The sequence below is a fragment of the Euprymna scolopes genome, chromosome 29 (assembly GCF_053919585.1).
Source record: "Euprymna scolopes isolate OS-2025 chromosome 29, ASM5391958v1, whole genome shotgun sequence".
In the NCBI taxonomy this organism is placed as follows: Eukaryota; Metazoa; Mollusca; class Cephalopoda; order Sepiida; family Sepiolidae; genus Euprymna; species Euprymna scolopes.
The window spans coordinates 52,401,196-52,422,768 of record NC_136510.1 but is presented as its reverse complement, the minus strand read 5'-3'; the positions used below and the strand labels follow the sequence as shown (position 1 = coordinate 52,422,768).

The following is a 21,573-nucleotide window of genomic DNA, read 5'->3' as shown; positions in this document are numbered from 1 at the left end:
TCGAATCGAGTTTCACTTTTTTTTATACTGAAAAACGAAAGCAATATGCGGCGATCCCAAAATGTTGAATATTTAATGTTTCAAAGTCGGACAAATTAAATAGACGGGCGATGCCTGTTCATAACTCATGGATATTATGATTTCGAAGTGATATAAAAAGTTTTAAAAATGAGCGACGGCCTCGAGAAGCCGCTGAAAAAAATCCTTTTGTGGGCATACAGAAAAAGCGAACATGCATACGCACATTTTCACTTTTATATATAGATGGATGGAAGTACAAATATGTATTTATATGCAAATAATTACACATTGATCTTTTATTATAAAATGAAGAATTACTGACGGTAGTTTTAAGCTTATGCCTTGCTGAAATGTTATTAGATTATCTTTTAGTGTTTTTCAATAAATTCATTATTGTAAACAGATTAGTATCTTTATCAGTTGAGCCTTAGTCCTTACCACTGTTTTGTTTTAATTCTGTTCGCTTTTGTTCACAAGACTTGATGATGCTGAATGAATTTGAAAGATTTGTTTAATTGTCAATTTTCTAAGTCAATTAACTGATTGAATGAAACTGAATTCACTAATTTTTACCTCCATGTGGAATTCTGCATGCAATGTTTAGGATAGGTTGGGGTGATGGTAGAAGAGAAAGTCTGTGCAAAATTGCTTAGAGGTTTCATTTGGGCAATTACTGACGAGTAATTCAATTAATTAACAAAAACAGAAATTAGATAACTTTTCTTAATTGAATTTTCATATCCTTAAATTCGTTAGCCAAATTTGCATCCATATCAATAGTTTGTTTATTAATCAATTGCATGTTGAGTTTAATTGAATATCATGCCTTAATGTAATATATACACTATCTGGTATACTCATCGCAGGATGGGTTCATATTTTGACACTCTTGTCACTTTTAATAAGTCCAAGGAGGTTGGGCCTTCCAAAATACTTCAAAACAATCAAAAGCATTGACTGCTATGGTGAATGCTGTTAAAGATAGCTTAAATTACTGAAGTTATGGGTTTAGAAGTTGAAAAAGTTGGAGAGGCAGATGTGTTCATGCTTAAAAATGTACTGGTGTGGAGTGAAAGGGAATGGGTAGGTGAGAACGGTTAGTTTCATTTTATTTTGCTTATGGACATCTATATGTAAAGTTATGTGCACATATATACTTGTATGTACAGGCACAGACTTGCATAGCAATAATATCCTCATAAGACTTTTCCAGAAATCCTGTGGCATGCTTTGGTCTAACTGGTGGCTCTATTTGGGTCTAATTCACAAGTAAATATTTTCTGTGGTGAGGCGCATCCTGAAAATTGCAGACCTGCCTAGATTTACATCAAGGAAGTTAGCTTTAAACTGATAAGTGCATACTGTGAATTCAAATCCTAAGTAGTGAAGGTGTGTGGTTAAAGGCTTGTAAATTTTATCTAATGTATATGTGTTGCAATTTTGGAAATGACAGAAGCCAAACGGGATTTTCCACATCTTTTGAAATCGCAGGTATCAATATAACCATGAAAAATTTCGCTCTGTAGCATTACCCATAATAAATATATTATACTCTTCCAAACATAATTGAACCCTCTGTCTATTCCTTATAAACTATCTAACCACACACAAATACAGTACTTTCAAGTACAGTCAAGCTCATAGACTGTTTATGAAATTGTTCCTCCTCTGTTAACTCACCTGTGCCACTGGATAAGTTTAACATATGTAGTTTGCCCAACACCATACAGATCTTTTGTTATAATAAAGTTATCAATTTGATTCCAAAAATTTTCCTTTTGGTAGATTTTAAAAAATGAGAGCAGGTAAGTCATATTTAATCTTCAAGAAACAAATTGAGCTGAATTTATTATTGTTACAGTTTTTATATAATTTTCTGAACATTTCTGATTCTGTATTTTCAATTTTACTCATCATTGTCTGAAAATATAAATTCATGCAGAGAAAAATGGTTGGAAAGCTGAAAGTTTGACCTAGAAAATTGAACTTTCCAGATTTTTTGTAGGTTGCATACTTGTGAGATCATTGTAGCTATTGGTACAGATTAACTCTGACTCTCCCATTACTGAACCAAACATGGTTTTGGCGTGACAAACAAGTTTTTATCTTTTTTATAGTAAAGGATGTTTGTTTTTGTTTTTTTTGAGGGCACTCAATTATCCAATTATGACATGGGGGGAGAAAAGACTGTATTAGGTAAGAAGACATATTTCTTTATTTTTTTTTATTTTTTTTTGTGAAGAAAAACTACTGAGCTGTTTGACACACTTGGCTGGCTCTAACCTCAGACATGGATAGTTAATTTTTGCATACTGGAAGATAAACTGAAGAGCATTAAGGGTGTGTTCAAATATTTGATCTTGTTTATACCCACCCCACCCCATTAAATTTGTGTCTACATTTCAAGTACCACCACCAATATTACCATCATAATTATTGTTGTTGAAAGCATGATAGATTTTTATGGAAAAGACTAGTTTGTCATTTTCATCTAATATATAAAGTAAAGTGTGTCTATTTTTGTAGTTAATAACTCTTTGTAAAATACCAATGTTTGGTTTGACAATCTTTCAGAAAAACATTAGTCAATGTTCTTAACAAGAAATTGTATTTTGCTTTAATTTCTTTAAAAAACAATAATTTACCTTAGAAGAATTTTAAAATGGATGCCATCTTAATGACATCCATCTATATATATAAAAGCGAAAATGTGTGTATGTATGTTCGCTTTTTGTGTAGGTCCAAGAAAGGTTTTTTCAGAGAAGCGGTCGGTTGGCTCGCAACTTAAAACTTTTTATATCACATAGAAATTATAATATCTCAGAGTTAACAATGGAGCTCGTCTGTCTATTTAATTTGCTCGACTTCGAGAAGATAAATATTCGACATTTGTCGTTCACCGCATGTGGATTAGTATTTTTCCTATAATAAAAGCGATACTAATTCTGGCGGTATTTTCCGTCTATCGGCGGAAATGTCCAAAAGCAATCAGATTTGATCAACGTGAATATATTTTCTTTATATCAAACAATTGCTATTCAAATTGGACAAGGGGAGCTATTCCCCCCCCCCCACCAACATCTTGGGGAAACAAAAATAAAAAAGCTTTCCACAGTAAATGAAATACTATCCCGCAGTCAAAGTTGACCTCATTAAGTCATTAAAACGTGCACCTGCCAAATCTAAGTAATTAAATAAATTCAAACGTGTTTCCGTTAGTATCTCACAGTGGGTCAATGGTTAAAGTTGCACACTTTTTTTTTTTTCACACTTTAATTTCCAACTTTGCCTCAAGGGTTCAGGTTCGATCCTCATACTCACCTACCAAAACATTTTTTTTATTTTAACCCCCCCCTTCCCCCCCGGAGTTTTGATTTACCTAAAACCACACATACCTCCAAACACCCGGGAAACGCCGGGTACCCCTCGCTAGTACAAATATAAATAAGAGATATAACCATCTGAAATAACTGATAGGAAAGCAAAACAAAATGAAAGTAAATCATTCCCAGACAATGCAGAGTAGGCACAACAAATTTTTATATAACCTTTTTATTGAGGAATTCAATTTTTTTTTATAAAATTCAAATGTTAACTGATAGTAATGCAACACTCGTTAGTAAGAGAAAAGTAAAACAAAATTTGGAAAAGACTGTTTAGAATAAATTATCCATTAAATTATAAATTCAAACAATCCTCATTTATGTATTAATAAGTGTAACAAAAGCAAGCCAGAGTTACCTCCTCTCAAATCTGTCTCTACCTCTTTTCTTCAAATGAGATGTCTGTATTTTATGTATATGTTAAGGCTCTATGAGGTTTGGTTGAGCAAAATGTGGAATATTCAGAGCCATTGATTCTGGAAATTCAGTGTTCACTATCTGCTCTTATGGTTGGAGTAGGGCAAGATTCCTCTTATTCATACCTCTCCAAGAATTTTATCCATTCTCTATATCAGTATAGGTAGGTTATTACAATTGGTCATATAATGCCCCTCCCCGTCACACTCTGTGTTAGAAGGAAGAACCTGTTTAGATTCCAGCATTAAGGAGACATGTTTCACCAAATTCCAAACCGAGAAGATACCTGGTAAACTCATTCATTTTATGCTTGTATATTTAGGACATATTTTTATGAGGAATATCGTTTCTGTTTATCATTTACCAAATTCAAGATTATAGATACCATTTTACATATATACATTTCTTCCCAAAACATTGCCATTTTTTCCCAAAACATTGTTCTGTTATTATTATACACATGTATTGGCACATACTTGCTTTCTACATACATTCAATTATACACCTTTCATGTGTATATAGAAGTACAGAACTGATTTTCCAAGAATCGTTTATATTCCTGGTAATGAAATGCATTTATCTCCATTTTTACACATTTCAGTTGTACACCTTTCTTGTATGTATGTGTGTGTGTATATATATATATTTTATTGATATAAACAAATTTACATTGTCGCGATATTGGACATGCTAATGTTTCGGACAGATGGTTGGTTAAGACCACAAGTTCTCGTTATGCTACTTGATAAAGTTTGTCTTCTGATTCTTAAATCTAAGAACAGCACTTCTTCTGTGAAAGACAAACTTTATTATGTAGCATGATGAGGACTTTGTGGTCTTAACCAACCATCTATCCGAAACCTTAGCATGTCCAGTATTCACGACCATGTAAATTTGTCTATATCAATAAATATATATCTTGCTCTTTTTTTTATTGAGCACTCTTATAACCTCATTAAATTCATGTTTTCTCTCTTGAATACCTATAACTTGGGATAATATATATACAATTCCCAGAATTCTTGAGTATCACAATGGTATTTTTTGAAACCTTGGTCCCTATTAACCAGTGGTATATACCACAAACATTTACTCACTTTTCATAGATGTATTTGTATTCAATATTCGTTTGCTGTCTTGTTTTATACTTTCATATCTTCTTCTTTAATATATAAAATCCATCTTAGTGTGGATCTGTGGATCTTCTATCAACAAGTCTATCAAGGCTCAATTTAAATCTCTATTCTGTTAAGACTTTCCATACTCTTGTTCTTGTTTCAACAATACTTGATTTGGAATATCGTATCACAACAAAAATATTTAATCCAGTCTTTTTCTTTTGATTCATGTTCATTGTTTTCTTCATGAAACAAAGAGTAGCAGGAAGCAAACGAGCAAAGAAACAAGCCTTCTACTACCACCACTTTTTGCATGCTCTTATCTCTTTACTACAATTTTATGTTTCTTGCTTATATGGATTTTTTATTATTATTAATTGAATATTTATTGAATTCAGAAATAAAATAAAGATTTAAAACTAAAACAAATCTTGAAATTCTAATGTGAGTGATTAATTCTTCCGTGAACATTTTCAAGACTTTTAAAACGTAAATTACAATTTTTATTTCAGTTAATTGAATTATAATTATCTTATGAATTATTTGCATATTTGCAGTCTTCAACAAATTGCCCATTCCTTTCTTTATTAGAATAAAGAAAACAAGTTATTGGAAATATCTTTAAATGGTTTTTTTTTTTCAAATAGACGAAATAAAATCTGTGTGTGTGTGTCACTCACTGAAAAGTTGCCAATTAATGACACCCATAAAATAATTTGAACTTAGTTTGTCTAACCTAATATATAAAGTAAGGTCGACCTGCTGGAAAATAGGCAATGTTTTCTTCTGTATCTCCCAAACAAGAGTTTTGACTGCTTTATAACTTAATTCCTCCAAATGTTTTTTTGCCTTATAAAATCCATTCTGGGAGGTGGTAATAGGGTAAGAATGTATAATAGAACATGTGCTTTTAGGATACTTATGCACAAAGCTTACTGTTACATAAAACCCACTTCACTCTTTAAATTAATGGTGCTGGTGGGGCTCTGGTAAAGTTATATTAAACATGGTTGGCATTCATAATAGCAAATTTGAAAGCTTTTGTCTGTCCACTTGCATTTATTTTACTAATGTTGTTCATATCATAAATCTTGTAATTATTTGGTTGCAGTAATGATTTTCATTTTAGCATGGTAGTATATTGAATTTTCCTTTGAATACTGATTAAATAAGTTTTACAATAAAATTGTGGGGCCTGTTTGCATTAAATTTACATTGAATCTCATTCCAATATCCAAGGAATTACTTGACATGGTCATATTTTTGTATGTTTGATTGATTGTAAAAGAGATTGAAATCATTAAAATAACAAAAAAAAATTTAGTTTAAATATTCCCTATTTTTATTTTTTTCTTTAAATCATGTTTTCATGAGATATAATTGCAGGTTAAAAAAATATTTCACACTGTTTAAATTTCTATTTCGGATTTCAATCAGCAAATGTAGAAAAATGTTGAAATCTAGCATTTGAAAAAAATTACATTAAATGTTAGGTCTGAAAATGACCCTCTTTTCTTTTTTGTACTAATGGTTTACCATTTATCAAGGCCAAATGCCGCTAGAGGATAAGGGTAAATGAGTTGAAATGATTCATTTGAGAGATGATGAAACTTGTGAGGAGATAAGGAATGGACTAAGTTTGGTTACTTGTGGGGATGGTTCATAATGGAAATCCATTGAGATTGAATTTGAAGATGACGATGTAATCTTCAGGGAAGCAGTTTCATGATAATGTGTTCCATCAAGAGGAAGCTATTGTGAAGAAGCTCTGTTTGAAAAAAGTCTGCGTGATACTAAGCACATGGAGGAAGGAATATTTTGTAGTAGCAAAAGGAGTATTTGCTGTGAATGACTTACAAGGAGGAACCAGAGATTTGAACTCACTTGGACACCTTGCATGGAAATAACGATAGAGTAGAAAGAGACTACCAATGTACCTTCTGTGAGAAAAGGCTGTAAGCTATTAGAAACCATTCACATTTGTTTTCAGAGTCCATTTTGAATTGTCTATGCAACAAAGATTGCTCTGACTGCTGCCTCCTCAGATGTGATAGCAGTACTTCATCATAGGACATATCTGACTCTTATGCAGGTAGAGGATTGCATCAACAACCGTGATACCATTGTTTTTAGTATTTTAATTTCTTTGGATTTTTCTTATTATTGTAGTCATTTTAAATTACTAATCATATGTTTCGGTGCTTATTTTTCCTGGCTTTTTAATCATGTTGGATGCATTCCTTACAACTTTCAGCTAATGATTTTCTTTATTTCTTTTACAGATATTTGAATGGTGGTACTTTAAAAAATATGGTACATCATTCATTGAACAAGTTTCTTTAAACCACCTTTCCCCTCTTCTAGGGGGCAGCAGTGGTAATAGTAACAACAGTAACCATAATGATGCTAATTCCAGTGACACTGGCTCCAACAGCAGTCAACAACCATCAGTACCAGGTGGGTACTCCACTAAATATTCAAGTAGGTGAAAAACAAAAATCTCTAATTTCAAATCAAAATGTCATTGGTAGGCAAACAGGCAGAAGCTTGCTTTCAGCTTTAATGTTCACACACACCTCTTTCTTCTACCCCACTTCCTGTTCTTCACCCCACCCTCCTCATCTTCTGTATTATCCTTGCCAGTTACAGATGGTTATAAAAAGTCAGATATTGATTAAATTATAAAATATTAACTGTAACTATCTGGTGTTATCCAAGGGACTTTTTACTTCGATTTTGTTTTGCTTTTTATTTTTATTTTTTTATTTTTAATTTTTTTTTCTACCAAATTATTATTTTTAATTGGATTTTGATAGTTAATTTTGATTACAGTATCGTTTGATAACTAAATTATTAATTGAACCAAATTGCTATAAAACTATAACTAATTTTTAAGTTAAGTTTTAATCTTTGTAGAATTGAATGTAAATAGTTTACAAAACTTTCAATCTTTTCATACATGAGGATTTGCTAAGAATACTTCAGAGTTCCTTCCAAATTTCGAAGAGTCATTGAAGTCATTCTTTTTTTTTTCTTTTTTCAACTATAAAAAATAATGAAAATGTTTGACTAATTTACAGTAGATTTTTTAAAATTGCGTTTTTTTTAAATGACATTTTTGGATCTTAATGAATATTTGATTCATAGTAAATAAAATAATAAATATAAAATTATGTTGATGTAAGAGGTACACACGCACACACACACTACCAGGCAGGAAGTGGTCGCATTATTTTATTAATATAGAGATTAACACGTGTGAATTGCTCAGTTGCAGTAACTTATATATACTTCCGACCACGTTGGGAATATAATATTAGAAGTTTGAATAAGAACAAATTAATATTGTAGTAATTGATCCTGTCGAATGTTAGATACAAATATGATTGGCATTTTTTTTATTGTTTTATTTATTTTATTTTCAAAGTAAACAGGTAAAAATGCAAGTAAAATGTATTTCTAACAATATACCACTGGATCAGCAACAAAAAAAATTGAATTAATTCAATTTTTTTGTAAGGGGTGGGGGCATGCTGTAAATTTTATTTGAAACTTCACTGATGCAAAATTGTTATTTTGGAAACTAAAATTTCTACTAAATTTTCTATTAAAAAAAAATATCACAGAAGTTGCTACATCTTACCCCTTCAATGTTGGTCCTTTTCAATGTGATACGCTAGAGAGTTTGCTGCTTTTTCTTAGTTACGAATAATGTATATGTTTGCTTGAAGCTTGTAAAAAGAAAAAACAAAAAAGATTCTTCATCCTCTCTTTATTGTGTTGAATACCGTTGTGATTCTTTGGTATCAATTATTGAGGCAGATTAAGAGATGAAAAATTACTTAGCCAGTTCACTGGGTTTGTTTTGCTGGGCTAGATATCTCTTTGGTGGGTGTTTTGGCATAGGGGCGTGTTGGTGGGCAGTTTGTCATTAATTAAATTTTTATCTTAGGTACAAGCTTCAGGCAGAGAGAAACACAAATAGCCATTGTTGCACACTGGCTATTTTCAAGAGTTCTATTTTACATGCGTGGTATTTTAACATTTATAACAATTATGTAAGATCCGAGCATGCTAATTAGTTATATAGTCTCTGATTTTTGCTTTGTTTTTTCATCCACGTTTTCCCTTGCATGTCATTTTTAAACTTCTGACCCTCTTGACAATTACCTTTTTATATTTGATGCTTTCATTGTTCTGTATAATTTGTAAAAAAATCTAGTAAATTTTCTTTATATAAATATTCGTTTATCATAGGAGACTTGTGCTTTGATTCCATGAACTTGTATCCAATTTTATTCAACATGTGATTCTGCTATTTGTTTATATCTGATTGCTAATAAGATACGAAAAAATCTTAATTTTCATTTATCCTGTTCATTTGATTAATAACAAATTGGAAGTTGGCAATTTTTTGTAAGGTTTGAGAATCTGAGATTTTTATCCCTAGCTTGTTTTCATATGAAGGCATTGATTGGTAATCAATCTGAAAACTGGTAGCATCAGACTCTTTTCTAGATGATGTATGGTCCACCTTGATCCTAGGAGATGCACCTTTCTAGGCATTACTTCCTCTTTTTGTAAGGGCTGTTGGTATATGGCTGATCACCTGAGACTCTTCTGATGTAAAATGCACTGTGCAGGATGTTTTGCTGGTGCATACAAACTTTGCAAGTGATATATGCTTGGCCACTTTGGACAAAAAAGGGAACCCAGAACTGAAATATCTCTGGCCAGAGTCTGACCACATAAGAGATTTTTTTTCTTTATTTGAAAAAATTAGTAGCTCATTGAATGAAAGAGTCATGCTGGAATCAATCTTTGTGAGATAAGCAATGTCCAGTGTTATTTTCTGAAGAGGGAGTTGGAACTAAACATTTGAGGCAGGTAATTGGTTTTCCTGAGGGTTGCTGAGCATTTGGGACAATGTGCTTCTCATTGCAGCTTAGTCATTGGGGTTCTCAGTAAAGGACTGTGTCAATGAGACTTATGCATTTCAATCTGATTAGGCAAACACCTTATGCTACAACCTTGGGAAAGTGAGTATCACTTGTAATATCCAAAATATAAACATTTGTTTATAAATTGGGCTTGTGGTTTTTGTTTTTGTTTTGGAGGGAGAATTCATTTGTTGCAATGCTGACTGGATTAGACAACAACTGAGTGAGACAATCATAACTGATGCAGTGAATGCATAAGGGGATGTTCATATTACAATGGAATGCTAACAAATTTGTTCATGGAGCTGGTTTTCTCCCTTTCCAACCTTGTGCCACATCTTGCTGCAGTGGGGAAACAAATAAAAGCCCAGCTGGCTCTCCATCTCTAGTTGATAATATCAAATGTTATGGATTTTACTTATGACAAAATCAAAACAAACAGCTACTTCATCTAACATCCAATTGGTTCAAACGTGAAATGAAAATTCTGAATAATTCCTTTTTATTAAAGATGTTTGTTTTTTAGTTGATTAAATCTAGTAACTTTGGTAAAAATCTATAACCATTATATCACTTGCATCAAATAAAAAATATAGTCAAAATCAGTTTTTTTTACTAAAAACTTGAATCTTTAGAAAAAGATCCTTTTAATGCATGTTAAAAATGTTTATTTATACATTTACATATAAAAGATTCACTCCTAAACTAATTAATCGATCATTATGAATTTTGGAACATGACTTCTTATTGCCAGGTGGGTCATGTATCTCTTTAGTTTCATGCAAAGAGGCAGTGAAAGCTCTTCATGGAAATTCAGATTTTTTTTTGTAAAATTTTAGCATTAAGTATTAGACATCAATTAATATTTCCTAAATTTCAATTTCTTTAGAGCATTTTAAATTTTTTTAGGGGTCAGCATATAGGCACAACATTTAATTTGAAATTCAAATATTTCAGATTTGCATTGAATTTGACCCATAATCATTAGACATCAATTAAGATTCCTTAAGCTTTAAACACATTCTAGAATAAATTATGTAATGGATTTTGATCAAAATTAAAATAAGGATTCCAAACATGAGGTTTAGTAGCATTATATCTTTATTTTAGTCTTCATAAGAGGACATAAAAGTGATGAAAAAATGTTCTGTTCATCCATTCTGAGACTCGTATCCTAGTTTTATATAAAGTTGGATCAGCAAATTATTTTAAACTAGCACGAATGCCCGGCAAAGCTCGGTCGTAAAGAATGCTTTAAGTTATGAGTTAATGTTCTATCGATTTTTATATATTACTAGCTGTACCTGGCCATGCATTGCTGTGACTCAGTTTGTTAAAATGGAACACATTCCTCAAGAATATTTGCATTTTGTATTGTTTATTTACTTTATTTATTTTTTGCAATTTTATTATCAATAGGTTAGTTAGTTAGGTGAAAGTTTTGTTTTTTTTGTTTGTTTTTTTAGAAAGTTTGCAGTAAACATTTCTTTTTGAAAACAGAATTTTTATTATAAAAAGAAAAGATGAATGCTTTATATGAACACTGTAAATAGTTACGTGAAAGTAGAGAAGTTTTTTTTTTTTTTTTTTCAAGAGAATGTACAAATTATTTTTTTGTCAACAGATGTTAAGAAAATAAACAAAAAAATACTCCCATCATTAATTAATTATGCAAAAAATAAATAAAATGTTGATTTTAGTGTTTCAACATTTGAACAACATTCTGCTGAATCTGGTGATTGCCAGTCAAACCCTAACCATAATTTGAATCGATGGGGGGGGGGGTCAAATTCTGCATGAGTCCCATTCTTTTTAATTTTTTCTTTTGTTCAATTTTTTGAGCAGGCTATCAGCAATTGCAAACAAACAAATTTAACCAAAATGCAAAAAATTCAACAATTAAATAATTTTAATAAGTGCTCAGCTTCTAATAACAATCCTAGTAAATCAATCTCCCTTATTGGAAACAGGGAAGGACGAAACCAAATTATTGCCAGTATGTTTGGGAGAGGTTCTATTTTTCTTTTCTTTTTTTTCAATATTTTAAGCAGATTTGACACTCAGCTACCAGATTTTTATGGGTCGCTTGGTTTCTAATATAATGTAAGTAGATTTAGATGTTTATAACTTACGATAAAACTTGCGGTGTATGCGCTGTTTTATGGTTGTAAAAATGGAATGGAAACTTAAATTTTGCTCCATTTTAATCATTTTTTTTTATTCTGCTCCCCCCCTCAAACGAATATAATCAAAAGAATAACATTCAACAATTGTATTTTATATATATAAAACACAAAATATTTAAAAAAAAAAAAAAATTATTAACGAAAGGGAAATAATTCCATTTTTAAACAAAAAAAAGTCAGTTTGGTATATCTTTTTGTTATTTTTTACATAAGTCCAACTTACCGTTCACATTGGAAATGTCGACATTTATAGGTTGTCGGGTATGTTTACAACGAATAAACACTACAATCTACCCATGTTAAGAATGGCTCTCAGAATAGACCCCCCCCAACCTCCCCATGTTAAGAACGGCTTTCGGAATAGACACCCCTAACCTTGTCAGCATACCCGAAAACCTATAAGTTGACATGTCGAATGTGAACAACGAGTTGGACGTAATGTAAAAATGTACCGGATTTAAAAGGGAACAAAATTTAAATTTCTGTTCCATTTTTACAACAACTGTAAAGCAGAACATTCTCCGCAAATTTTACCTAACTTAGTGTATTAATGTTACTTTTTTTAAGTAAAAATAATATTTAGGTTTGGATATAAATTCCTAAAATCATTTCACACTAAATAATTTAGGTGACTGAAATAGGAATCTAATTGAATCTTTAATTTCCTGAATAGTAAAAAGATATCTATAATGGTTGATTTGCTGCTAATATCCATTTTTAGATGAATATTTGAGAGGAATGGTTACATTATCAATAATTACATGATTAAATCCATTTAAAATTTACCCATATTGTAAACACATTCTGTTTACATTAAGCGAGACCATGGCCTGCCATGGTGAGACTAAAAGTTCCTTTTAGTGATGTCACGTGACGGAATGCAGTGATAAATATATGTCCCCAAATAAAAAAAAAAATGGGCACATCATTACAAAGAAAACCGCCTATTTATTAAAGAAAAATTAAGTATAATGTTATAATTAAAGAGATATATAAAAACACGCATGGGTACAGTAAAATATTATACTAAAATGTCGAAACAATCGGTCCAGTGGTTATTTAGATTATTAATAACTAACAAACCAAGAATTAGATTTTTATATATATAGATATATAGATATATACACATTCCTCAAGAAAAATGGCATTTTGTATTGTTTATTTACTTTTATTGCAATATGCTTCATCATATGGCCCTCCACTTCACATCCGTGGACGGTTGGGTTAGTTTTGTAGCCTAATCTGGCCATATTAGCTTTTGATCACCTCATTTTCATTCTCAGGTAGTCTTTCACTGAACCTAGAATGCTTCTGAGCTAGGAGAAACAGTTCATAAAAGGGGATCATTTTATAACCTGATTCACAGCTTTTTTAGATGTTAGGGGCGCAACATAACTAAGGAAACTTCTCTTTCACTTCAGTTGTTGGTTTACATACATGGTGTCCATCACTAGTAGCCTTTGTAATCTTTACTTAACTAACAGCTTCCTGTCTCTCATCTGCATAGACAATTCTAACAAGATATAGATTGTTCAGATTGGTAGACTTGAGACAACCAGTGATAAAGCAACAAATATTGTTCAGCATTGTTGTTCAAATCTCTTCTGAACATGTAACCGAAATAGGGATTTGTGATGTTTATTAGAAACCCTCTTTTGCCAGACCCAGCAGTGTTATTCAGTGAGTGTTTAGAATGTTATGTGTCACTTTTAGAAGGTGGCATATATTTGTGTTTTACTAAGAAATCAACATGTGAACATTACATGTAACACTTTTCATTATCTATTTTAAAAAACTAATGGCAATTGACAATTCTTTGTGTGGTAAAAATACAATCTTTTGTTCATGTTAATAAAACCTGATTATTTCTTGAATTATTTTTAGCCTTCAACTGTGGAATATGTAAACTCTGTGATTTTTAAATCTAATTAAAGCACCCATGAGAAATTATATGACCTCTGATGTAAATGTGGTCTTTCTGTCTGAGGATGTCATTGAAATCGATTTTTTATGCCCAGATCAAACAATTTTTATTAAGTAAATTTTGCAAAGAATCCAATAGTGGTATTAAGAGGTTCTACAATAATACTGTAGGGTTTACTTTTGCACAAAATCTCCATAAATAGCAAAGATTATTTTTCATTTTATATATAACTTGAAAATTATAGTACTAAAATATATTCAAATGGTAATATGAGGTTCAAAGCTTGGAGCAGAGACTCTTGTTTATTTCTGAGCCACAATGTTCATATCTGTTAATCTAAAAAAAAAAAAAACAGAGTGAAATGGAGCATTTTTTTCTTTCACAAACTTTTCTAAAACTAGTGTTAACATTTATTGATACTAAGCAAAATTTGTGCATGTGAAGAAGTAATTATTTTCATTATTAAAATAATTTTATGCTTAAATCAATTTGTACATTTACTTAATTCAACAAATCATTTTTATCTAATTAACTTAGCAATGTTTAATAACTAAATATAATTAAACAAATGTTTTTTTATAATTATTTTAGAAATTTAGCTAAATTTAATTTTTTTTTTTTTGGACTTGAATTTTATAAAGTTCCTAGAGGTTCTATTTTTCTCTATATATGCAATAGTTTCATCAATATTAACAGTAGTTGAAGTGATTTAATAAAAAAAAAAGGATAAATTACTTTAAATTTATTAAATTAAACTAACATTGCTAACATAGAAAGATACCAGCGAAGCATAAGCAAGAATTCAGAGAAGGTGACTAGCTGACTTGTTTGCTATCGTGCTCTCCTCCCATTAGTGATGCTATATTTACTTTTTCATGCTTTTTAAATTCAAGTAGCAAACTTTATGAAGTGATAGCAAGTTGGTAAAGCCAGCTTGTAAATAACATAAAAAAAAACAACTTTTCTGACACAAAGCCACAATTTGCTCATGTATGGAGTATTGTCACATCTACACTGGTGCATCTACCACTGGTTTCTCACTCTTAGACAGGGTCTAAAAATGTCTCAAATCTAATAAGCACCACACTGTTAGACAAGCTCCCACCACTGCCCTATGGATGTAATATCACATCCCTGTGTTTGTTCTACAAGTATTTTAATGGATTGTGCTCTGATGAACTCCTAGTATTTGTGCCCCTTCTATGTAAATACTCCTGACTAACCCGACAAGCAAGAAAATCCCACCCTTTCACTATTGAGGTCCTTAGATGCCGGAAAGCCTTCTACTCTAAAAGTTTTCCTTGGACTGCTAGACTTTCAAATTCTCTCCCTGTTCCTGCTTCCCTAAGTTTACTGTTTAAATGTAATGTGAACAGACATCTTGCTGCTCAACTCTCCACATAGTCCTCAATTAGATCCCAATAGCAGCCTCCTATGTTCTAGGTGGCAATATGCCTTGTTTGAGGTGAAAACGAGTAAAAAAAAAAAAAAAAAAAAAGAAAAAGTTAAAATAAAGTCCATCGGATATGAATTTAGAAAAGAATTGAATCAAGCCAACAGACTTTGTGCATATAAAGTATTCAATATCTTTTCAGATAGAGCTTTATGGCAATGACATTTCTTATTTTAACACTTTGTTACATTCAATTGCTTATCCATTCTTGAGAAGTATTTGAATATATTGCTGATTTGAATACATTTATTTTTATTTAAATGTATAAGATAGATCAGAAATATATTAAAACACTTCTGAAAAATGGATAAACCATAAAAATGGAGCAAATCGTCCTGATACTTTTTTATAATATGTTTATATGAACAAGTAAATTTAATTCCTTGAATAACAATATGGCACCATTTTTATGTGCCCTTTACAATGATTAAAATCAAAGTATAAGCTTATGCCTAAAATCCTTATCTAATTTTTATCAAAATCATTACAAAAATGTATAAAATTTAAAGCTTAAGGCCTCTTAAGAAGAAAGTGAAATTTAGAAAATCTTGCTTAATTGGTGTCTAATGACTATGGGTTTAATTTAATGCAAATCTAAAATATTTGAATTTTCAAATGGGAGATTATAGTCATTTTATAGCTCCTATAAAAACCCTTTAAAATACCCCAAAGAAATTAGGCATCTGAATTTTCACGTAGGGCTTCAATTTATTTTTTTTACCTCTGTTGCATAAAGATAAATTAAACTGAATATACAATCGTTACCCCTAACAGTTGTTACAAAATTCATAATAATTAGTTAATTAGTTCAGTAGTGAATCCATTATTCTGCAAATGTTCCACTATTTCCGAACGGTTACATATTATATCAATTGAATTTAAAAATGGAATTCTGCTAACCGAAAATCGTTACATGCATTTTTTGTCTAATCACCTACAAAGTTTCATACCAACGGTCACATATCGACATCAACAGCATATGCATTCTTCCCATGATAATGCTGTCACATTTTTTCTAGCGTTACATTCATTCGTTCAGATTTCAACAGTCGTCGATTAGCTGGTCTTCGTATAGTTTTCTAAAACAAATGACATTATACTGTGCAATTTCAGCAATTAATATTTACATTTACATAGATGTAACTTGCATCATTGTAGACTATAAACTAATTGAAACAAAACTAATTAAACAACAATATACCCACGAAGTCAGCATGTTTTTTTTTCAGTTTTGTTTCAGAACAAACACAATATTTTTGTTTGATAAAGTTATTGTTTTATTAACTATTGCAGTGAATAATACAGTATATACACAAAACACATAGAAACATGTTTTTTTTTGTTTTTTTTTGGGGGGGGGTCACAAATGTCCTGGACTTTTTAGCTAGGACCAAAGTGTACTATCTGTTTTTACACTAAACTTGATCTTTCCTCTCCTTGATCATTAAAAAAACTACACCATACATTGCAAAATAAACATTCACATATATCTTTCTGGACTGAGGTCATTTACATTAGGTACATTTTTTAGACATGCAAGTATTATGTTTTTTCTAAACAGTTCACTTCCTGTAAGTAAAAATAAAAATATTCTAGCTGAGATTGAAACCAAAACCATAAGACGGTGAGTCAAGTACGATAACTGTTAGGCCAGCTTCCCACAATTTTTAAGTGTTTTCAAAACTACTTAGTCTTAACATAAGAGAACTGTCATTTGAACGATTTCCTCATGTGCAGATCTGAAACAGTTGACACAGATGAAAATCCAATGACCCCCACACCCACCCCACATGGCATAGATTTTTCAATCTTGACCTTTTAGCAGTCCTTTTTTACTGAATGAAAACATTAAAGTCTTTCACATGTCTGAATACCTTATATTCAAAATTTAAAATCTGTAGATAAAAAAATTTCAAATCTGTACATCAAAAATTTAAGTTTAGTTTTGTCCTCACACATAATATTCTCACTTTTGAAGATATATAGATTTAATCATTTTATATATATATATATATATATATATATATATATATATATATATAATGAGTATATATATAATGAGTATATATATATATATATATATAATGAGTATATATATATATATATATATATAATGAGTATATATATATATATATATAATGAGTATATATATATATATATAATGAGTATATATATATATATATATATATATAATGAGTATATATATATATATATATAATGAGTATATATATATATATAATGAGTATATATATATATATATATAATGAGTATATATATATATATATACAATGAGTATATATATATATATATATATATATATAATGAGTATATATATATATATATATATATAATGAGTATATATATATATATATATATATATATATAATGAGTATATATATATATAATGAGTATATATATATATATAATGAGTATATATATATATAATGAGTATATATATATATATAATGAGTATATATATATATATAATGAGTATATATATATATATATAATGAGTATATATATATATATATATAATGAGTATATATATATATATATAATGAGTATATATATATATACATAATGAGTATATATATATATACATAATGAGTATATATATATATACATAATGAGTATATATATATATACATAATGAGTATATATATATATATATATATAATGAGTATATATATATATATAATGAGTATATATATATATAATGAGTATATATATATATATATATAATGAGTATATATATATATATATATAATGAGTATATATATATATATATATAATGAGTATATATATATATATAATGAGTATATATATATATATAATGAGTATATATATATATAATGAGTATATATATATATATATAATGAGTATATATATATAATGAGTATATATATATAATGAGTATATATATATAATGAGTATATATATATATAATGAGTATATATATATGAGTATATATGTATATATGAGTATATATATATATATGAGTATATATATAATGAGTATATATATATATATATGAGTATATATATATATATATATGAGTATATATATATATATATGAGTATATATATATATGAGTATATATATATGAGTATATATATATGAGTATATATATATGAGTATATATATATAATGAGTATATATATATGAGTATATATATATGAGTATATATATAATGAGTATATATATATAATGAGTATATATATATATATAATGAGTATATATATAATTAGTATATATATATAATGAGTATATATATAATGAGTATATATATATAATGAGTATATATATATATATATGAGTATATATATATATATATGAGTATATATATATATATATGAGTATATATATATATGAGTATATATATATGAGTATATATATATGAGTATATATATATGAGTATATATATATAATGAGTATATATATATGAGTATATATATATGAGTATATATATAATGAGTATATATATATAATGAGTATATATATATATAATGAGTATATATATATATAATTAGTATATATATATAATGAGTATATATATAATGAGTATATATATATAATGAGTATATATATATATGAGTATATATATATATAATGAGTATATATATATATGAGTATATATATATAATGAGTATATATATATAATGAGTATATATATATATAATGAGTATATATAATGAGTATATATATCTATATATAATGAGTATATATATCTATATATAATGAGTATATATATATATATAATGAGTGTATATATATAATGAGTGTATATATATAATGAGTATATATATATAATGAGTATATATATACAATGAGTATATATATAATGAGTATATATATACAATGAGTATATATATAATGAGTATATATATACAATGAGTATATATATAATGAGTATATATATAACGAGTATATGCATAGATATAATGAGTATATATACGTAATGAGTATATATAATGAGTATATATATAATGAGTATATATATATAATGAGTATATATATGATGAGTATATATGATGAGTATATATAATGAGTATATATATATAATGAGTATATATATAATGAATATATATATAATCATTATATATATACTCATTATATATATACTCATTTTCTATATATATACTCATTATACATATACATACTAATTATATATATATATACTAATTATATATATATATATACTAATTATATATATATAGATATACTAATTATATATATATATAGATATACTAATTATATATATAGATATACTAATTATATATATAGATATACTAATAATATATATAGATATACTCATTATATATATACTAATTATATATATATATATATAGATATACTCATTATATATATATAGATATACTCATTATATATATATAGATATACTCATTATATATATATATAGATATATATATATATAGATATACTCATTATATATATATATATATAGATATACTCATTATATATATATATATATATATAGATATACTCATTATATATATATATATATAGATATACTCATTATATATATATATATATATATAGATATACTCATTATATATATATATATATAGATATACTCATTATATATATATATATATAGATATACTCATTATATATAGATATATATATATATATAGATATACTCATTATATATAGATATATATATAGATATACTCATTATATATATACTCATTATATATATATAGATATACTCATTATATATATATATACTCATTATACATATATATATATAGATATACTCATTATATATATATATAGATATACTCATTATATATATATATATATAGATATACTCATTATATATATATAAACTCATTATATATATATAGATATACTCATTATATATATATAAACTCATTATATATATATATATATATAAACTCATTATATATATATATATATATAGATATACTCATTATATATATATATATATAAACTCATTATATATATATATATATAGATATACTCATTATATAGATATAGATATACTCATTATATATATAGATATAGATATACTCATTATATATATAGATATGGATATACTCATTATAGATATATATATAGATATACTCATTATATATATAATGAGTATATCTATATATATATGAGTATATCTATATATGTATATATAATGAGTATATCTATGAGTATATATATAGATATAGATATATTCATTATATATAGATATATTCATTATATATAGATATATTCATTATATATAGATATATACTCATTATATATAGATATATACTCATTATATATAGATATATACTCATTATATATATGTACTCATTATATATATGTACTCATTATATATATGTACTCATTATATATATATACTCATTATATATATAGTTATACTCATTATATATATATACTCATTATATATATATATGTACTCATTATATGTATATATGTGCTCATTATATATATACTCATTATATATATATACTCATATATATGAACAAATGATTGATAAAACATGTTAATAGACATCTTGAAAAAGAGTTAAATTTTATTTCATTTTAAAATGGAAGCACAAGATAAGTGGATAGTCTTTAACCCGCGGAGTTTCAAAGAAATACTCTCATTCTCATCAAAGGGCAGGAATTAGCAAAATGCGGGATCGGATTTGGCATATAAAAGTATTTAATGAAACTACAAGTAAGTCACAGATCTTACTTGGTTAAAAAAAAGGGTGAGGGAAGGGGAATAGGAGGTAAAAGAAAAATGATAAAAAGATTTCACATGAATGGATAGTCTGGTGGAGGGTAAAAAATCCAAGAATGGTAAAATCCAAAACGGTCGAATTAAAAATTTCCAATCCAATGGGTAAATTTCAAATAGTCCAAAATGATCCAAAAAGGCAGAGTTCCTTGGAAAAAATCGCAAATGGAATTAATTCCAAATCATTAAAAGAAAAAGCACTGGAGAGAATATTTAAAACACGTCTGTCAATGCTGGAGGAATCAAGTAAAACATATAAAGATCTTACTTGATAACAAAAAAGTGAAGCAGAGGGAATATGGTGAAGAAAAAGGTGATTACACGTGAATGGATAGTCTGGTGGAAGATAAATAATCCAGTCACGG

At 27.9% G+C, this 21,573-nt stretch overlaps 1 protein-coding gene across 11 annotated transcripts in view; it reads left to right on the top strand.

Annotated features, from left to right (window-relative positions):
* Positions 1 to 21,573, top strand: part of LOC145252653 (suppressor of tumorigenicity 7 protein homolog) — a 292,187-nt gene that overhangs the window by 184,968 nt on the left and 85,646 nt on the right. For 7 of the 11 annotated variants that reach the window (XM_080112408.1, XM_080112414.1, XM_080112412.1 and 4 more), the window contains exon 3: positions 7,222 to 7,420. In XM_080112408.1, coding sequence (XP_079968534.1) covers positions 7,222 to 7,420 — 199 coding nt within the window. The remainder of the gene's footprint in view (positions 1 to 7,221; positions 7,421 to 21,573) is intronic. The other 4 variants (XM_080112410.1, XM_080112416.1, XM_080112409.1 and 1 more) reach the window with 1 other exon arrangement.